The 18,815-nt window shown below is 38.0% G+C and overlaps 1 protein-coding gene across 3 annotated transcripts in view; it reads right to left on the bottom strand.

Moving 5' to 3' along the window:
• The window catches only part of CMIP (c-Maf inducing protein), a 278,542-nt gene that overhangs the window by 118,632 nt on the left and 141,095 nt on the right, over positions 1-18,815 (bottom strand). For all 3 annotated transcript variants that reach the window (XM_001380927.4, XM_007476119.3, XM_056813298.1), the window contains exon 2: positions 1,460-1,585. In XM_001380927.4, coding sequence (XP_001380964.1) covers positions 1,460-1,585 — 126 coding nt within the window. The remainder of the gene's footprint in view (positions 1-1,459; positions 1,586-18,815) is intronic.

The raw sequence follows: 18,815 nt of genomic DNA, 5'->3' as shown, positions 1-18,815 counted from the left end.
ATGATGATAAGAGCAATATTAAAATATTTTATAGTTTTAAATAATGATAAAAAATAAAACTGGATCAAAATCCTCCCCCTCTAATGTTCTGTAGCACCAGAAAGACTCCAAATTCTTGTAATCTATGCCAGCAAAATACAAATTCTGGAAGATCCTACCAATCTGGAAAGGATTCCAGTACAGATTTGGGGACAAGCTGTTTGCCAGTCATCTGAAGACCAGCCCAGCTAAACATGGAGGGGCTATAAACCATGGGGGACACTTTTTTTGGGAGAGGGCACAAAATCATGAAAACTAGCTCCTAAGAGGTAGAGAGGCTGCTATCTGTGTGAGGGCAGGAAGGTCTGTGGGACTAAAGAAATAATGGATCTTTTTAATTAATGAAGAACATTGATCCTACTAGTTCACACACACACACACATATATATATATTACTGTTGAGTTTACAAAATGCTAGGTCAGAAGAAAGATTCTAGACATTGCCCCTAAGCATTCCTGTGCCTCTAGTGAAGCCATATCCTAGAGACAGGAATACAGAATAAAAAGTTATTTAAGCTCTGAGATGTGATAAATGCCTTAGGGAACTCTTTCTTGTCCTCCTGAAGAAGTGGGGGCCCTCCAGCAGCCCCATCCTCATTCCCCCACTTTACACATACCCTGTGAGGGCTATTTATAGCTCTCATTCACTAATTATTCTGGATATGCATAATTAATTAAGAAATGCCCACAGCCTCCCTCTGTCCCAAGAATCTAAACATAGCTGTAGACTACAGATTACAGATCTAGAGTGAGAGGGAAGGAACTCTGGAGGCTATAAAATTCAAATCCCAGCCCAAGATATAAGAAGTAAAAGACAGAACCAAGATTTAAACCCAGATTCTCTGACTCCAAATCTAGGTTTTATTCTACCATGCTATAATGCCTCTTGGATTCCCTCATTTATGGACATGGAAGCTGAAGTCCATTCAAGGGAGGGTCTTCTTAAGCTCATGGGCAATTGCATCATTAGGTTAGTAGTAAGTCAACCACATCCTAACTCCATCTTGGGGCTCTGCTCCTTACTAGTTCCTGGAGTAACAATCTAGGTCTTGTTGCCTTTGAATAGGGACTTAACAAGCATAGGACCAATTCAGGAAGTTTTCACAGTAAGTCCAGCACTTTCAAGGAAATAGAACCCTCTATTTTCTTGAAGAAAAATTGAGAGCACCCTATCTCCCCCACCCACCCAGATATGGCTATCTACCAAACCACTTACAGCAGAATTTTAGTGTGTGTGCTCTTGTTATGCCTGAGTCTAGAACCATCTAACGCCTCTCCTCTCACTCTGGGGACAAAGAGCAGGCAAGCAGAAAATATGAATCTCCAGTTACTTGATCTTCACCCAAGCCACCCTCCCTCATCCAAGGGAAGTAAGAGAGGGAGGGAAAAATGCTGGTTCATGTTTGTTTACTGTACATACCTGCAGTAAGACTGTGCCCCCAGGAATTGTGAGCTGTAAACAGTACTTTGGGGCATTCTCCCAGGACAACAACTGAACATCTTCAATAGCACTGTAGGAAACAGAGTTTTCCATGTACCCAGTAGGCTGCAAGGAAAAAGAAAACACATATATTAGTTTCAAGAATGGAGACAATATTGGATCTCAACCCCGAGGGTCCAGTAGCAATATCTGCCCCTGTGATAAGTCAGGTAAGTAGCTCTAATAAGCAAAATTCAAATCCCAGAAATCACAGCTCTAATCTGTCTATTGGCAATGCCTGCCTTTGAGAGCAAGAAACTAAGTCCTATGCACAATGATCACTTCCCGTATTCTACTGGAGGAGAAGAAAGGATGACAAATCAAGGCCACTCTTCAAAGGGAGGCCTTTGTTCCACTATCATAGAGAGAAGTCAATTAGAGTCCAGCCTCTAGTGAGTGCTTCAACTACGTAATGAATGCAATACTAGGCAGGCTGGCTACCAAGAGCAAGTAGGTAAACTACAAACTGAATGCATCTGAGGAAGAGAGGAGCCTTAGGACAAAGTCAGGGTCAGGGTCAGAAGGGCTTAAACCAGAGAATATAGCAAAGGGTCCCCTAAGAGTTGGTTCTGTCACTTTGCACGTTACTATTCCCAACAGGTTTCAATCAGCCAATTATGGCATGTTCATGTTCCTCCATAACTGTGTGGGCAGCTTCAGAATTCTAGTATAGCAACCCAGAGTTCCTAAACTTTGTAATATTAGGGACTTTCTAATATCTATGGCATAAACTTACTCACACCTTAATCTCTGGGTTTAATTTCTCTCCCTCTCACCCACCCTGCCTTCTCAATGAGTTCAGTTTCTGGCTGAATAGGAGTCCTATCCTCTTCTTGGAGGACTTCAATATACTTGTTAATGTTTCCTCAAATACCTCTAAGATAAAGTTCTTCCTGATTCTAATCTACTCTCATGGCCTAACCCCCTATTCCACCTCAGCTACAAACAGGGATGGTAACATCTAGTAATTTTTCATCATTCTTTTTCTCCCTATGCCTTACTACTTTTAAACCTATTCTTCATCCTCACCATGATTTTCAGTTCCTCCATCCCTTAGTATCTTACTAGGCCTTCATACTTGCTCTAGGTACACTCTCAATCTTTCCCAACCTAAACCAATTTAGTGAAGAGATCTTGAATCTGCTAAAATATGGTGAAAGACTTTCAGTTGCCATTCTAAAATCCAAGTATGGTATGACTACAGCATTGCCCTCATTTGTCATATATAACTGCCATCTAAACTAAGTGCCCCCAGTTCTTTTCATCTATAATCCTATGGAATAGCCTTCAAGTTTCTTCCTTGTCCTGGTCCCATTTCTCTGGTCTGAAAATTAAGATACCCAGAACAGAACAAAGTACTACAGGTGTGATCTAATTAGGGAAGACAACATTGGGATTATTGTTTCCCTTCTCAAGATACTATACCTCTCTTAATGCAACTGCCATGTTGCCCATTAAATTTATAGTTAATGCTCTATTACAAAAATGAATAAAATGGAAATAGGTATTGAGAGATAATACATGTATAACCCAGTAGAATTGCTTGTCAGCTCTGGGAGGGGAAGGGAAGAGGGGAGGGAGAGAACATAAATCATGTAACCTTGGAAAAATACTTTAATTTTTTAAAATTTAAATAAATAAATTAATAGTTAACTAGGATACTCTCACCACCAATCATCTTTTGAAGTACTAAAGAAAACTGAGTGAAAACAAAAGATTACCTGGTAAAAATTATCTAGTATGGTCCCCCACACACACCACCATTTTTTAGGGAAATGAAGTTAATCTAGCAGGATTTATTTTTAATGAATTCATGTTGCCTATTAATGATCATTTCTTCTCTTTTTAAATGTTCACATATCCTTTAATAATGTGTTCTAGAATTTTATCAAGATTTGACATCAACTCTGTAGTTTGAAATATTCACTTTCTTCCTTTCACAAGTTTGTTTAGTACCCTGTGATGTAGTTCTTCTTTCTTTCCCAATCTCTCCCCAAGGATAAAACAATTCAACAATCCACACTATCCTCTTTCCTTGAATTCTCACTCCCTTGTCCTCCTGCTATACATTCCTGCCCAAACCAAATACACAGGTTACTTTCATCTTCACTCCTACTCAAGTGCGGTTAAACTGAACAAGAGGACAGCATACAACCCTGTTGACTGGGTTCATTACACATTTATGTTATCTAATTTCAACTGGGTTCTCACTTAAGCAAGGTAAAAGTTTTATTCTTCCATAATTGATTCCCTATTTCCCTTCCTACAGAAGCTTTCCAACTTTCTCTTCTCTCTTCAAACTTTCTTCACCACCACCCTCCACTTTCTTGACTAAGGAATTCACCTTATGTAAACCTCTGGTTTACTTGAAAGAACAGAAGCAATGAGTTCCCTCTCCTAGCCTTCTTTACACCTCAAAACCTCTTGAGTTCATACATCCCATTCTTTCCTTCAATATTCCAGTCTCTGATTGAAGAGGTGATCCTTGTCCTCCAAAATTCTAAACTCTCTTCATGTGCCCTTAATCTAATACCTTTTCATCTTCTTCACCAGATTCAAAGTTCAATCTTCCCCTATTCTCTAGTCTTCAATCTCTCATTACCTACTGGTCTCTTTCCTACTCCCTTTAAATATTTTCAAATCTCTGCCCTTTACAAACAACAACAAAAACAATCTTCATTAGGCCATACCAATTCCTCAAGCTATTGTCCTATATCTCTCCTCCCTTTTTCAAAATCCAAGAAAAAACTGTCTATACCTTTGTCTCCACTTCCTCTCCTTTTACATCTCAATTCTTTGCAATATGACTTCAAACACATGTAATAAAAACTGTTCTTTTCAAAGTTAACAGCAAATCAACAGTTATATTAAAAAAACTTCTAAATACTATTAATTAGAGAAATCCAAACTAAAATAATTCTAAGGTTATATTTCACATATATTATATTGGGAAAATTGCCAAAAAGAAAAATGACAAATGTTGGAAAATCTGCAAGAAAAAAAATTATATACATGTATACTACTGATGGAGCTATGAATTGGTCCAGACATTCTGAAAAGTAATTTGGAACTCTGTCCAAAAAGTTACTAAACTGTAAATAATACCCTTTGATTCAGAAATACTACTTCTAGGTCAATACCACAAAGAGATTACATAAAAAAGAAAAGAATCCACAATACAAAAATATTTATAGCAGCTATTTTTATTGTGAGAAAGAACTGGAATAGCTGGACAAATTATGGTACATGAATACAATGGAATAATTCTATGCTATAAGAAATGATGGAAGGAGTAGTTTTAGAGAAACCTGAGATGTCTATGAACTGGTAAGGTGTAAAGTGAGCAGAATCAGGAGAACAATTTACACAGTAATACTGTAAAGACAATTTTGAAAGACTTGAGAACTCTGATCAATTCAAAGACCAACTGCAATTCCAGAAGATCAATAATGAAGCAGGCTATTTACCTCCTGAAAGAGAGGTAATGAACTCAGAATGCGTAATGAAATATATCAACATATTTTTGGACATAAACAATGATGGAATTTGTTTTCCTTACATATGAATTCTTTTGTTACAAGGGTTTTCATTTTATTTTTTTCCAATGGGAATGAGTAGGAGGGAGAGAAAACAGATTTTCATTAATTAAAAACTAAAATTTAAAAACAAAACAAAGTTTGCAGTGATCTCTCAATTACCAAAAATGCTGGTCTTTTCTCAGTCTTTATTTTTCTTGACTTCTCTGAATCATTTGACACAGTTGACTACCACCTTCTCTTCATGGAAACTCTTTGCTCCTCGCAATGAGTTACATAGTGGATAAAGCATTAAGTCTGGAGTCAGGAAGACCTGAGTTCAAATATGGCTGTGTGACCCTGGGCAAGTCACCTAACTCCTGTTTGCCTCAGTTTTCTCAACTGTAAAGTATAAATAATAATAATAATAATAATAGATTATATAAATAATTAAATATATATTTATATGTATATATAAATATATATATATATAATAATTTTAAAAAATTTTAAAAAGGACCCCCAAGGTCCTTGTTGAGGATCAAATAAGATAATATTTGTAAAGTGCTTAGGAAAATGCCTAGTGCCTTGCATTTAATAAATTCTTCCTTGCTTCCTTCCTTCCTCCTTTAGTTTTCATTTGTACCAGTCTCTCCTACCTGCATGACCTTTCAATCTCCTTTGCTGGTTAATTTTGGTAGCGAATTCCCAAGCAAGTCTGGGTGTTCTCCAAGGCTTGGTCTAGGGCCTTGACCTCTTATTTTTCTATATTTTTCCTTTTGATGATTTCTTCAGCTTCGGGAGATTTAATTATCTTCTCTACACAGATGGCTTGTAGATTTACATATTCAACCCTATTATGCTCCAGGACTCAGTTCTGCTTTGCCAATTGCATGTCAAACTGAATATCCAGTTGGAAATATCTCAAACTTAGCATGTCCAAAACAGAGCTCATTACTTTTCCCAAAAAATCTATCCATCTTCCAAATTTCCCTATTGTCAAAAATATTACCATTTTTCTGTCTTTCAAGTTTAAAATATCAGTATTATCCTTGATGCTTCATTCTCCTTCATCCCATAAATTCAAATAGTTACTAAATCTTTCCATTTCTACCTCGGCGTGGTCTCTCAAATCTAACTACACTACTTCCTTCCAATGCGACAGCTACCACCTTACTTTAGTCCCTCATCGATTTTCTCCTAGTCTATTACAATGGCCTCTTAAATGGTCTTTCTGCCCCAAGTTTCTCCAGACTCCAATCTACCTTGCACACAGCTGCCAAAGTGATTTTTTTAAGCACTGGTCTATGTCACGCCTCAATTCAATAAATTCCAGTGGCTCCTAATTACTTCTATGATAATAAACTCCCCTGTTTAGTGTTTAAAACTCTTTATAATTTGACTTCTTTCTTTTTTAGCCTTCTGACATATTACTCTTCTTCCTGAACTTTATGGTCCAGCCAAATGGCCTTTTCTTTGTTTCTCACACACAGTATTCACTTTACCATCTCCGTGCCTTTCCACTGGTTATCTTCCTTGCCTGGAATACACTACCACACCTCAAAATTGCAAATACAGCCCTAACCCCCCTTTCTGAACTATTTTGTATTTATTCTAAAATTCTTATGTATGTTCTTTGTGTCCTCCAATAGGATATAAACTCCTTATTATTATTGTCTTACCCTTTGTATTTATATCCCTAGTGCCTAATACATGGTAAGCCCTTGATAAATGCTTGCTGATTGACTGTTTGACTTTTCATTTTGTCATTTTAAATTCAATTTCACTTGAATTCAATTTCAATTCAATAAATCTTCTATTACCTTCCCTTTATTAATCTTGGGTTTTGATTCCCTTCTAACTATTTTTGTCCAATCTTTCTCAGCCAGGAGAGCACTCTTTGGTACAGAAAACAGTACATAGTGTAACAAAGTTGAAAAAGAATCAGATAGTAAGCAAAGGAAAGAGCTGAGACTTGGGGTCCCTTGAGTGATATTTTATGGATTGTGTCTCATTCCCTATTTGGATTCTTAGTAAAAAATGGTTTTATGGCCCTACCACAGGGTGTGGTAGGACATTTGTATGCATGTGTATTTTAGGGGAAGGGAGACTCAATGGTCCCATCAACTCCTTATAAAGTATTGAAGTTTGGTGCTTGTAAAGTGATTAACAGGGCCAGGAAAAGTTGAATATATTTTTGGTTGCAGTGAGGCAGAGCAAGGCCAGTGACAATCAGTAAAACTAAGACTAGGTGTCTTGAAGATAAGGCATAAAACAGAGATTTCAACATTTAATAAAGTTGTATTTAGTTAAATTTCAATGAATAACTGTTGTAATGAATTTAATAAATATTCACTAACTCCCTCCTGACAGATAGGGGAATAGGGGGAAAGAGTGAAAATAGAGGCATTTTTAAAACATCTGAAGAAGAATTTGGTTAGAAAGGACCATCATGGAGAAAGAGAAGAAGAGACAATTCCCCAAGTTAACAGTAATGGGATTTTGGGATTCCTGAAAGCAATATTGACACTGTTCTTTGTTCAGAGCAAAAGGAAGAAAAAAAGGCTTAGAACTGGAAATTGAGGGGATGTCCATCAGCTGGGGAATGGCTAGCAAATTGTGGTACATGTTGGTGATGGAATTCTATCATGTTAAAAGAAATGATGAGCAAAATTATTACTGGAAAAGCTGGAAAGATCTGCAGGAAGTGATATAGAGCAAAATAATCAGAACTGGGAGAGCACTGTACACAATAAACAGCAATATTGTATGATGATTATCTGTGAAAACCTGACTGTTCTCAACAATGCAACGATCTGGGACAATCCTAAAACACATGAAGGGGAATGCTATCTACCTCCAGGGAAAGAACTGTTGAAGTCATCTTTCACATCCATGTATTTATGGTTTTATTTTGGAGTTTGGGTTATGTATGAGTGTGCTCCTACAGCAATGATCAATATAGAAGTGTGTTTTGTATGAAAATAAAAGGAAAATTTAAAAAAAAAAGAAGAAAGGCTTGTGACCCCCTGGAAATAATGGGGGACCCAATCACACTAAAGGCTAACTGTTCACTATTGTTGAGTCAATTGTGTCAATGGTTTGCAATACTAACAAACTGCATTTTATAAAATATTCAAGACTAAAATTGTGTTCCAAGGGAGGAAAAAGCGAGGCATTCCTCATCTGACCCAACCCCACTATCAATCAAATCAATATTGTACTCTTTCAGCCACTTACTTGCCCTACCAAGGCCACACATGTGACCTACCTCTTCACCTCTCAACCTAAAGGTAGCTCTGCCTGTACTTACTTAACAGTATATCCTTCTCTACTGTCATGAAGTCTCTATTTCTTTTTCTCTCCTCCTTCAGAATACAGACAGACCAATTTCAGGAAGCATATGACTTCCTGAGATAAAGTGTAAAAAATAGTCCCATTTCTTCCCCCTTCTGGGGAAGTGTTGATATGAGGGCCAGGGACCTCAGAAAATAAACCCCATCTTGGATCCTGCATCAGAGATGTGCTACCAGATGGTCATAGAATCACTGACTTTCAAGAGGTAAGTGACCTTAGAACTCATTTAGCTCACTTACTTCCATTTCTAGTCTTATTTCATACCCCATCTCCTCTGCCCCCATCTAGGAACTCTGCTCCAGTTAAATTTAACTAATTTGATCTGCACATTTCTACTTCTATTTTGTGTTCCTACCATTCCCTGTGGGAACTGTCCTCTCCCTGTTTTCCCCCTAATAATTTCTAACAGTCCTATAAAGTTCAATTCAAATATCAGTTCCTCCAGAAAGCTAGCTCTGACTCCCTTTGTTGATAACAATATTTCTTTTGAAACATAACATGGTATTTTGTACCTCTCTAATACACTTATCTTGTAATGTTAGATATTAAAACTATAAGTGTTTCTATCATCTTTCTACTAAACTATAAGCTTTTGAAGGTGGAGGCTACATATTAATTAACCAGTCATTCTTTCTGGTTCTTAACATGATGCTATATGCACACAGTAGACACTTAATAAAAGTTTCTACATTGTTAAAGGTAGTAAATGACCACACAGGATGTGAATGCAAAAGCTCTTCCCACTATACTATCCACTGGGCCAGTGATCAGTGGGGAGATACTCCTTTTGGTTGAGCTCCACTTTCTGAGAAGGAGCTCAGATGAACAGAGAGCCTGACAAGTGTGCCCGTTTCCTATCTTGCCCTTAGCTCACATTCTTAACCCCACTCTTAACCAACAAATGTATGTGTGTGATCTTGATGGTCACAGTTGTGCTTTCCTGCTGACTAGGGATTATCACAAGCAAGGATGCCCCAATGCCTTTATTGAACACCATTATAGCCAAGTATGAACAAGAAGACTAGAAAGTTTATGAGGCTACAAGGAGGCTAAGATACAAGGTCACCATAATGGGAAAAACCATCAGGATCAAATCCTAAAGTTCCTCCTCTTTAGCCACCTGGGAGTATTAAAGGCCCAGTTAAAAGGAAGATATTCATTCATCTTCACAGAGTGATTGGTATCCCAGCTGAAAACATTTAATTTCCTCCTTTTTGTGAAGCAATCCTTATTATGAAGTACTCCTTATAAGTAAAGAATGTTGGGTTTTTTGCATTTGTATTATCAATGCCTAGCATGATGCTTAGAACATAGCAGACACTTAAATGCTTGTCAAATGACCCATTATGCTCTCATCAAACCTACCCTTAACAGCTCTATTTGTACAATATCCTCTGCTAATCGAATGCTCCTACTATACTCTTTGATATCTTGACAGTAGTTTAAGCAGTGCTGAGTTCCAAGGATGAAGGATCCCTGCTCCTCTAACAACTATTCACCATTATTTACATATTCTCAAAAAACAGAGTTCTTCGTCCTCATAGAACCAAGCCGTGTGCAGTATGGTATCTTTTAAGACTCATAGGGTTAGGGCAGTTAAGTGGATCAGTAGAGAGAGAGCCAGGGCTAGAGATGGGCGATCTGGGATTCAAATATAACTTCACACACTTCATACCTGTATGACTCCAGGCAAATCACTTAACCCCAACTACCTAGCCCTTAACCCTCTTCTGCCTTGGAATGCCAATACTTAGTATTGATTCCAAGACAGAAGGCAAGAGTTTAATTTAAAAAATTTTAAAAGTCACAGGATCAAGAAGGGTCAACAAAAATCATCTAGTTCATTCCCATTACAGATGGGAAAACTAAAACCAAAAAAGGGAAGTGCCTTATGCAAGGTGAGTTGGTGGCAGACACAGTTAGGACAGACACTTCCTAACTGAGTTCCTTCCACCAAACCTTTCTTTTCAGTATCTACAAAATGTGGCAAGTTGGGAGAGGATAGAGTTCTTAGGGTAAATTGGAGAACTGTGGAGATTCATGCCATCCCCCCAATGAAAGCACCTTTCACAAAAATAATCAATGAATTCCCAGGGCACAAAGACCAAGTTTTGAGACACTCATTTTCTCTCTCCTGCCTTTCTGGTAAGCAGGCTCCATCAAGCCAAACTCTGCCCACTTGTTTCCATGGGGAACTTCCTAAAAGAGAATCATGAATCATGACATCAGCAGCTCATAGGAGGGGTTGAGTCTTCTTACTCAAATCATCATGAACTCAGCCTCTTCTGCCTCATTTCCAAAAGAGATAGGAAGGAAAGGAGGTAAAGAGAGAGATATTAAACACTACAAATTGGAGGAAGCTTTTCCCAGGATAAAAACAATCAAGATCAACACGCATTCTGGAGGTGTGAGTATATATGACTTGTGAAAGGAGAGGAAATACATATATATTTTGTGCATATATACATTTCCCCCAGCCAAATTCTCAGGAGGAAATCATAGTCATTACAGAGTCTGCTGTTATTGTCAGCCTGTTAACTGTAATGGGCCTGGATTTAATCGCTTTCCTATTCAAGGAAGTTAACTAAGAAGAAATAGTCTCCAGGAAGGGATATTGGCTCTGCCTGGCACAACCTCTGCCTGCCTAAGACGTGGCTGGCACAGGAAGACTGGAAGACTGTATAAAGATCTTCTCAGGAAACTCAAGTTAGCAAAAAGAATTGTCTATTCTCTTTAGCAAAGAAAAGAGGCTGGTGAGGAGGAAGGGAACATGCACTTATTAAGTGCCTAGTATGTACCAAAATGCTTTACAAACATGATCTCATTTGGTACTCACAACAACAGCAGGTCGATGTTATTATTATCCCCATTTTAGAGATGAGGGAACTTAGATACAGATTAAATGACTTGCCCAAGGTCACACAGCCAGCCCTGTTGGAATGTCAATGCTCTCTATGTATCCCACAAAGGAAAATGGAGTAGAACCAGCAGACTGTCAATAGAATGTTGGACAGATTCTCTGCTAGACAGATAGACAGCTTGATCTAAGCCCCAGAATAAAGCTTGATAAAAAACACTTTGCACAGGGAGGATAGAGAAAAACATGTAGCCTTTCCCTATTGTCTCAATGTTTGTTGAATGATTTCATTAATTGACTGTCTCAGGATCATTTTACCTCCTGTTTACCTTGAATGCTTTCCTATGGCTCATGCAGCATACACTAAGGCCCCCTGGGGAATGCCTAGTGGGCTACACATGCCCTGGGCCACAGCTTCATAACCACATGCTCCCCAATCCCATAGGGATGTGTTCAGAGGCATTTTCTCCAGGTTATATCATTTGGAGCATAAAGCACCAGCTAGTGTGTCATATGGGTACCAGGATCTAAGACAACATCTAAGATTACTGGAAATAAGCAGAAAACAGCAAGGACCTGACCAATAATGGTGCCTGCTTTGTACTACTTCACTTTCCCACTCATTTAACGTTTAGTTACTGGGCATCTCTGGAACACAAAGACAGCTCTCTCCTTCCTGAAAATCCAGGAAAGGAAACTTGGGGCCACCCCATTTCACAGTCTGGGCATTTTCAAAAAAGAGGCACAGCTCCCTCTATTGGTCTCTCTGCCAAAATCCCTGCTCACTTATGACCCTATCCAATATGGGACTCACTACTAATGTACTTTGAAGATTGCTGGAAAGAGCAGGTCCAGGCCTTCCCAACTCTGTTCATACCATGGTAGGTATGAAACTATGAACAGGAGTGATTCCATGCTTCCTCTATCTACTGACATCTATTCATTTCCCCACCCTTGCACCTACTCATTCCCACGTACATGCCAACCATCTTCCCTTTGTTCTACAAGGGCCTCAGTCTGGCTGGATAATCAGCAAAGAGGACAAACTATTTGAGAACTAGAGCTCTAAGACTAAGAGTAAGTCTAGGTCACAACACGGGGGAATAAAGGGAGAGGGAGAAGAAAAGAGGAGACACACAAGGAGAGATCATTTTTAATCATTTTTTGTAAATATCAACCTTTTACAGAATTTTACAGAACCTTTAACAGAATCCTGCTTTCATCATTTATTTGTGAAAAGTTACATGTAGTCCAGTGAGGGCTACTGTGTATTATGTTCAGTTCTATACACCAAATCTTAGGAAGATCATCAAAAATTGGCACATGTGGAGAAGAAGGCAACTAGAACAAGTGAAGGGTCTGGAAACCAGGTCGTATAAGAATCAATTGGAGGAATTGAGAGTGCTTAAATTGGAGAAGGGAATATATAATATCTGTTTTCAAGTACTTGAAGGACCACCACATGGACAAGGGATTCAACCTTTGCAAGGTCCCAGAAGCAAGAACTAGGAGTAATGGGAGATGACAAAGAATCTGATGTTGGCTCCAGGGGAAGGAAAACTTTCTAATATTACAAATGTCCAAAGAGTGAAGCAATGAGGGTGTTATGGAGATCCTTCTCAGGTAGAAACAGTCTATGAGCTCCCTTTCAGTTATGATTTTGGGATTTTGTTTTAGTAACATACCACAGGGGCAGGAATATCTGGCTCCTGTTCTGCCTAGAACAAAAATTTCTGTTTTGGGGGAGCAGAATCTGGTCTACATGTTCTTGGGTTGGGCTAAACTTGCAGCACTTCACATCTATATGAGATGGAGATGTCATAATGTATAACCCACAGTACTACTTTTTCTAATGTTAGGAGGGATAAGAATCAATTGTTCATGACTGTATAAAGTCCAAAAGGTCACTAATCTCCCTAAACCTCATGTGGTAATTTTAAAAAGGCATAACAGAAACTGCTCAGTTCTTGCCTGTTCATATCTGTATGGCATCACTCAGTATGTTGTTGGACAAGGTTTGCAGAAAGCATACTAGGGCACATTTTCTTCCTCCTCAACCAGAATCCAAAGGCCCTGCCTCTCCCCTAGGAGAGGTACACATGCAGCATGAACATGGGTCTTTTAAAGGAAAGGCAAGAAGGAACAAGCATTTATTAATTGAAAAGGAACAAGCATTTGTTAATTGCCAGCTACTGTTCTAAGTCTTTTAAAAATATTAAAAATATCATCTAGTTTGATCACCACAACAACTCTAGAAGGGGGGCACTACTATTATCCCATTTTACAGTTGGGGATACTGAAGCAGACAGCAGTCAAATGACTTGAGCAGGGTCACACAACTTATTAGGTTGTGAGAGTAAACACACATAGTAGCTATCAAGTAAAGATTCTTCTAGGAGTTGGCATTTGTGTTAGAAGAATTCTATGAGGAAGGAATACATTCCAGAAATGGGAGGATGACCAGCACAAAGCCACAGAGAAGGAAATGATGGGAAATGATGTGCTATGACTGAAGAACAGAGAGAATAATTTAGCTAGATTACTGAGTGTAAATGGGGTATAATGAATAATGAGGCTATTACATGTTGGTAACCAGGGATTTTGTTTTGCGTACTTTCTCACTGGGAAAGGTAGAAATATGAGAAGTCAGATCTTCATTTGAAAAAAAAATATTTAATGTATAATGAAGCTGTAAAGATAAGAGTCAGAGAGGAATTTAACATGAGGTTTGAAAACTTTGGTTTGATGTGGTGACCAAAGAGAATGTGAATATATATTTTATGGATTTTTAAAAAAATTTGTGCAATATATAACCATTAGGCTGCAAAATATCCCATATCACTTACTCCTTCTCCTCCTGGTATGCCCCACCTTTACCCTATTCTTTGGTATGGAAAGCCTCAGGAAACAGAAGGATCAACCAGTCAGAAATACTTTTCAAGCCCTCCTACATACAGAATTTCTAGGAAAATTTCACCAAAAAAAAAAAAATCACTAGTAGAGAATAAGTGGTTGATAAATATTTATTAATTAGTTGAACAAATTCCTGTTTCAGTGCCTCATTTGATGCATTAGAGAACCACAAGTTCTCAAAGACCATGCCAAAAGAGTACAAGTTCTAAAAAGTCTACAAGTCTGGAAAGGGTTGAGTATTACAGAGTCATGGACCTGTCATTTGAGGTTCAGCCTAGCTAAAAGGGAAGAGACTCCTCAGCAAAAGATATGCCACCAAAGGATAAATTCTTTGGCCACAGCAACTCAGGAAACCACGTAGAAGGGTTGGGATCTGCGTCAACAGAAAGCGGCCACAACTGATGAAATCATAGGATATTTGAAATAAAATGACTATATGAGGTTTGGAAATCCAGTCTGTTTTGGATCCAGTGTTCCTAGTTTTGTCTTGTGAGTCCAAGTTTTGTCCTTCCTTCCATATTACATCCCTTTACTTAAAAATCATTGTCATACACCTTACTATTCTGTTCCTCTCTAATCTAAGCATCCTTAGCACTCAACTCATTCTTTTATGGCTTGATACTACACTCTTCTAACCCCTATGGACATTCTCTCCATATCTATAGATATTGTTAATATCCAACCTAAAATATGGCATCAAGACTTGAATATAATACTACAGATATATTATAATCAGGACAAAGGATATCAGTACTGTCACCTTCCTTGTTCTAGATACTATGACTTAATGTGGTTGCTGTGTTGAAGATTGGTTTTATGCTGAGCCCAAAGTACACTAGAATGCTCACTCCTCAGTCATCTCAATCTTCCAGAGTACTGAAGGAAGATAGAAGATAATACCAAAAAGACCATTTAAAAATCTTTTAGGGCTTAGCTGCAATGTAGTTAGAATCACAAATCTCTGCCTCTCATCCAACCTCAAACTCTTCAGGGCTCATTTTATAAAGGGAAACAGTTCTGGATTTGTAGGTATAAGATCTCAAACTTCTCCTCTTTAAGCTCTACCCAGATTTCTCTCAGATTGTGGGCAGAACTGCCAGGATTAATTTACCCTATCTACTATCCTAGTTATTTATTGGCTGTGATCCACAGAAAGGATTCATGAGCCATTTTCTTAGAATCATTAATCATTATCCCAGCCATGGCAGCCCCACCCCTTTTATGGTCAAGTGACTATAATAGAGCATAAGGTTGATATTTTCAAGACTGTATCCTTCCAACTATAGTCATCGTGGACATATGAAGATGTAAAAAAAAAAAATCCACATCCTCAAGGCATAACTATTAGTATTTATTATAACCTAAGAAAGCAAATTAACATGGTACAAAGAACATAAAACTAAGAGTTAAGAGTCCCGAGTTGCATGTTAAATGCAACACTGAGTAGCCAGTAACTTTGGACAATTAATGTCCAGTTTTTGAATTTCAGTTTTATCATCCAGAGTATGGGTTAATTTACTTACAGGGAAAATAAACTTTCTTCTCCACAGGGAACTGACAGAATGAACAGACCCAAAGAGCAGTCATTAATGGAATGGTGACAATATTGAATGTCTCTAGAAAAGTACTGCAGAGTTTTTATTCTTGGCCTTCAAGCTAATATTTTTATCAAAGATTTAAATGAAAGTATAATGGATATGCTTATCAATTTTGCAGAGGAAACAAAGCTGAAAGGAATAGATAATAGGTTGGATGATATAATTGAAATTAAAAAGGAACAAGTACAAGATGGGGAGAGATGTGACTAGATATCAGTTCCTGTGAAGAGAATTGGGTAGGTGATAAGAGGTGGGGTTAGACAGCAATTAAACAATGTTACATAAAAGCAAAAATAGTAATGTGACCTTAGATGGCATTATTAAAAGCAAAGTGTCCAGACCTAGGGAGATGATAGTTCAATTGTACTTTGTCCTGGTTAGGATCTAGGATTCTCAATATTCACATCAGTTGTGTTATATTTGTTTCTGGGTACCATATTTTATTTTATTTTTTTAATTGAAAAAATGTATTTGATTGCACAATTCCACTGGGTTTTACATGTGTCACTGATCAAGACCTATTTCCATATTATTGATAATTGCACTAGGGTGATCGTTTAGAGTCTACATCCCCAATCATATCCCCATAAACCCATGTGATCAAGCAGTTGTTTTTCTTCTGTGTTTATGCTCCCACAGTTCTTTCTCTGGATGTGGATGGCATTCTTTCTCATAAGTCTCTCAGAATTGTCCTGGATCATTGCATTGCTGCTAGTAGAGAATTCCATTACATTCGATTGTACTGGGTACCATATTTTAAAAGAATGATATGGTTAAAACTTCCCAAGTGGGCAATCATTACAATGAAGGGATTGATGATCACAATATATAACTGTAGCACACGAATCCACCCATCTAAGCAGTGTAGCCCATAAGTATAAGGTTCAAGTGGTATCTGCACTGTCATCCTTCTTTGTTTGGACTGGCTCACTCACCCAAACCTGGTCTCATGCCTTTTCTCAATCCTCATTCTAACTGCAGCTTCCAATATTGCAGATTACTTACTTCTCTCTAGATTTTCATAGCACTGCTCTCTGCTGGTTCTCTTCTTACTTGTTTGACCCTTCCTCCTCTGACTCCTCTGCTGGATCTTCATCCTAGTCATACCTACTCTCCATGAGTGTCTCCCAAGGCTTTGTACGGAGACTTCTCTCCTTTTGCTGCTCCCTCGTTTTCAATAATCATTTTAATTTATCATCTTTATGTGGATTACTAGCAGATCTATTTGTCCAGGCTTAACCTCTCTCCTGACCTCTAGTCTTTATCTTCAACTACCCTTTTGGACATCTCAAACTAGATATCCTCAGGACATCTTAAACTCAACATGTCCAAAATTAAATTCATCTTTTCCAAAAAAAAAAAACCCTTCCTCCCTGAACTTTCCTATTAATGTCAAGGATACCAACATCTTTCTAGTTTCCAAGGCTCACAACTGAAGTTTCACCCTCAACTCCTCACTTTCACATCCTATGTTCAATTGGTTATTAAGTCCTGTCCTATGTACCTTCACAACATCTCTCATATATGCACCCTCCTCTTCTCTGACACTACCATTACCCTTGGGCAGGCCCTTATCACCTCATGCCTAGAGCATTGCAATGGCATGAAGGTTGGTCTCTTTGCATCAAATCGCTGCCCGCTCTGCCCAAAGAAGCTGTTAGTGGCATGGTGGATACAGCAATGGCCCTGGAGTCAGGAATATATATAAATTCAGTTCTGAATTCAGACATCTCCTAGTTTTATGACCTGTGTTACTGTGGACTAATCACTTAACCTCCTTTTGCCTCAGTTTCCTCAAAAGTAAAATGGAGATATAATTGTACCTGCCTCTCAAGATTAAATGAGACATTTGTTTTGTTTTGTTTTTTAAATCCTTATTGTCCTTATGCCTGGCATGCAATAGGCATTATATAAATATTTATTTCTTCCTCATTCTAGTTCATCTTCCAGGCTGTTGCCAAATTGATCTTCCTAAAATGTAGGCTTGACAATATCACTGCCATATTTTTTAAAAGCTCTGGTTGTTCCTGATTACCCCCAAGGAGTCAATATTAAATTAGCTGTTTGACTTTTAAAACTGTTTCTATCTTATTATTCTTATATCTTACTCAACTTGATCCAGTGATGTTGGCATCTTTGTTGCTGTCTGAACAAGCTACTCTGTCTCTGACTGGAGTGTTTTCACTGGCTATCACCTATCCCTAGAATTCTCCCCTTCCTTATCTCCTGGCTTCTCTAGTTTCCCTTAAGTCGTAGCTAAAATTCCATCTTCTATAAGTAATCTTTCCTGATACCCTTTAATGCTAGTGTCTTCCTTCTTTTGATTATCTCCTATTTACTCTGTATATATGTCTTGTTTACATGTCGTTATTTTCAAACTGTCTCACCCAGTAGACTGTGAGTTCCTTGAGAGTGTATACTATTTCTTCACATTTCTTTTGATCCCAAGAGTTTAGCACAGTATTGGGCACATAGCAGAAACCGAATAAATACTGACTACTGAATGATTAGTAATAATGATCACAAACACCCACAGTTGCATAGTACTTAATGACTACAAAGAACAACTCATTTTGAAGTGTTCTCCCTACAACAGAGGCAGCATGGTATAGGAGAAAGAGCATTACATTTGAAATTCAGGGGCTGAATTTAAATTCTGGCTCTGCTCCTTACTACCTCTGAAAATTTGGTTAAGTCTCTTACTCTCTCTGACATTCAGTACTCTCACCTAGAAAATGGACAAGGAAGGATGCTAGAATGCATTATCTCAACAGCATTTCTCAATCCATTTTTTTCTTATGGCCCAGTATTATTCTTTGATGGGAAAAAGTATGGTATACCATGAGAACCAAGAAACTCTCATACATCCATGTGTGTTTCTAAGTGTTGAATACGATCTAAGATGGTGAGAACCAATCTCTAATTTCTCTTCCATCTCTAAACCTATGAACCAATAACTATATGGTTATAGCAAGGCTTCAAAAGAGATGCAATGATTTTTCACAGAGGACCAGGTTATAAAAATACCCCTTAAGATGAAATGAATCCCCATGTCC

Source organism: Monodelphis domestica, chromosome 1 (assembly GCF_027887165.1).
Source record: "Monodelphis domestica isolate mMonDom1 chromosome 1, mMonDom1.pri, whole genome shotgun sequence".
NCBI classification, from domain to species: domain Eukaryota; kingdom Metazoa; phylum Chordata; class Mammalia; order Didelphimorphia; family Didelphidae; genus Monodelphis; species Monodelphis domestica.
Note: the sequence above shows the minus strand (reverse complement) of the source record. Positions and strands in the feature narration are given on the sequence as shown.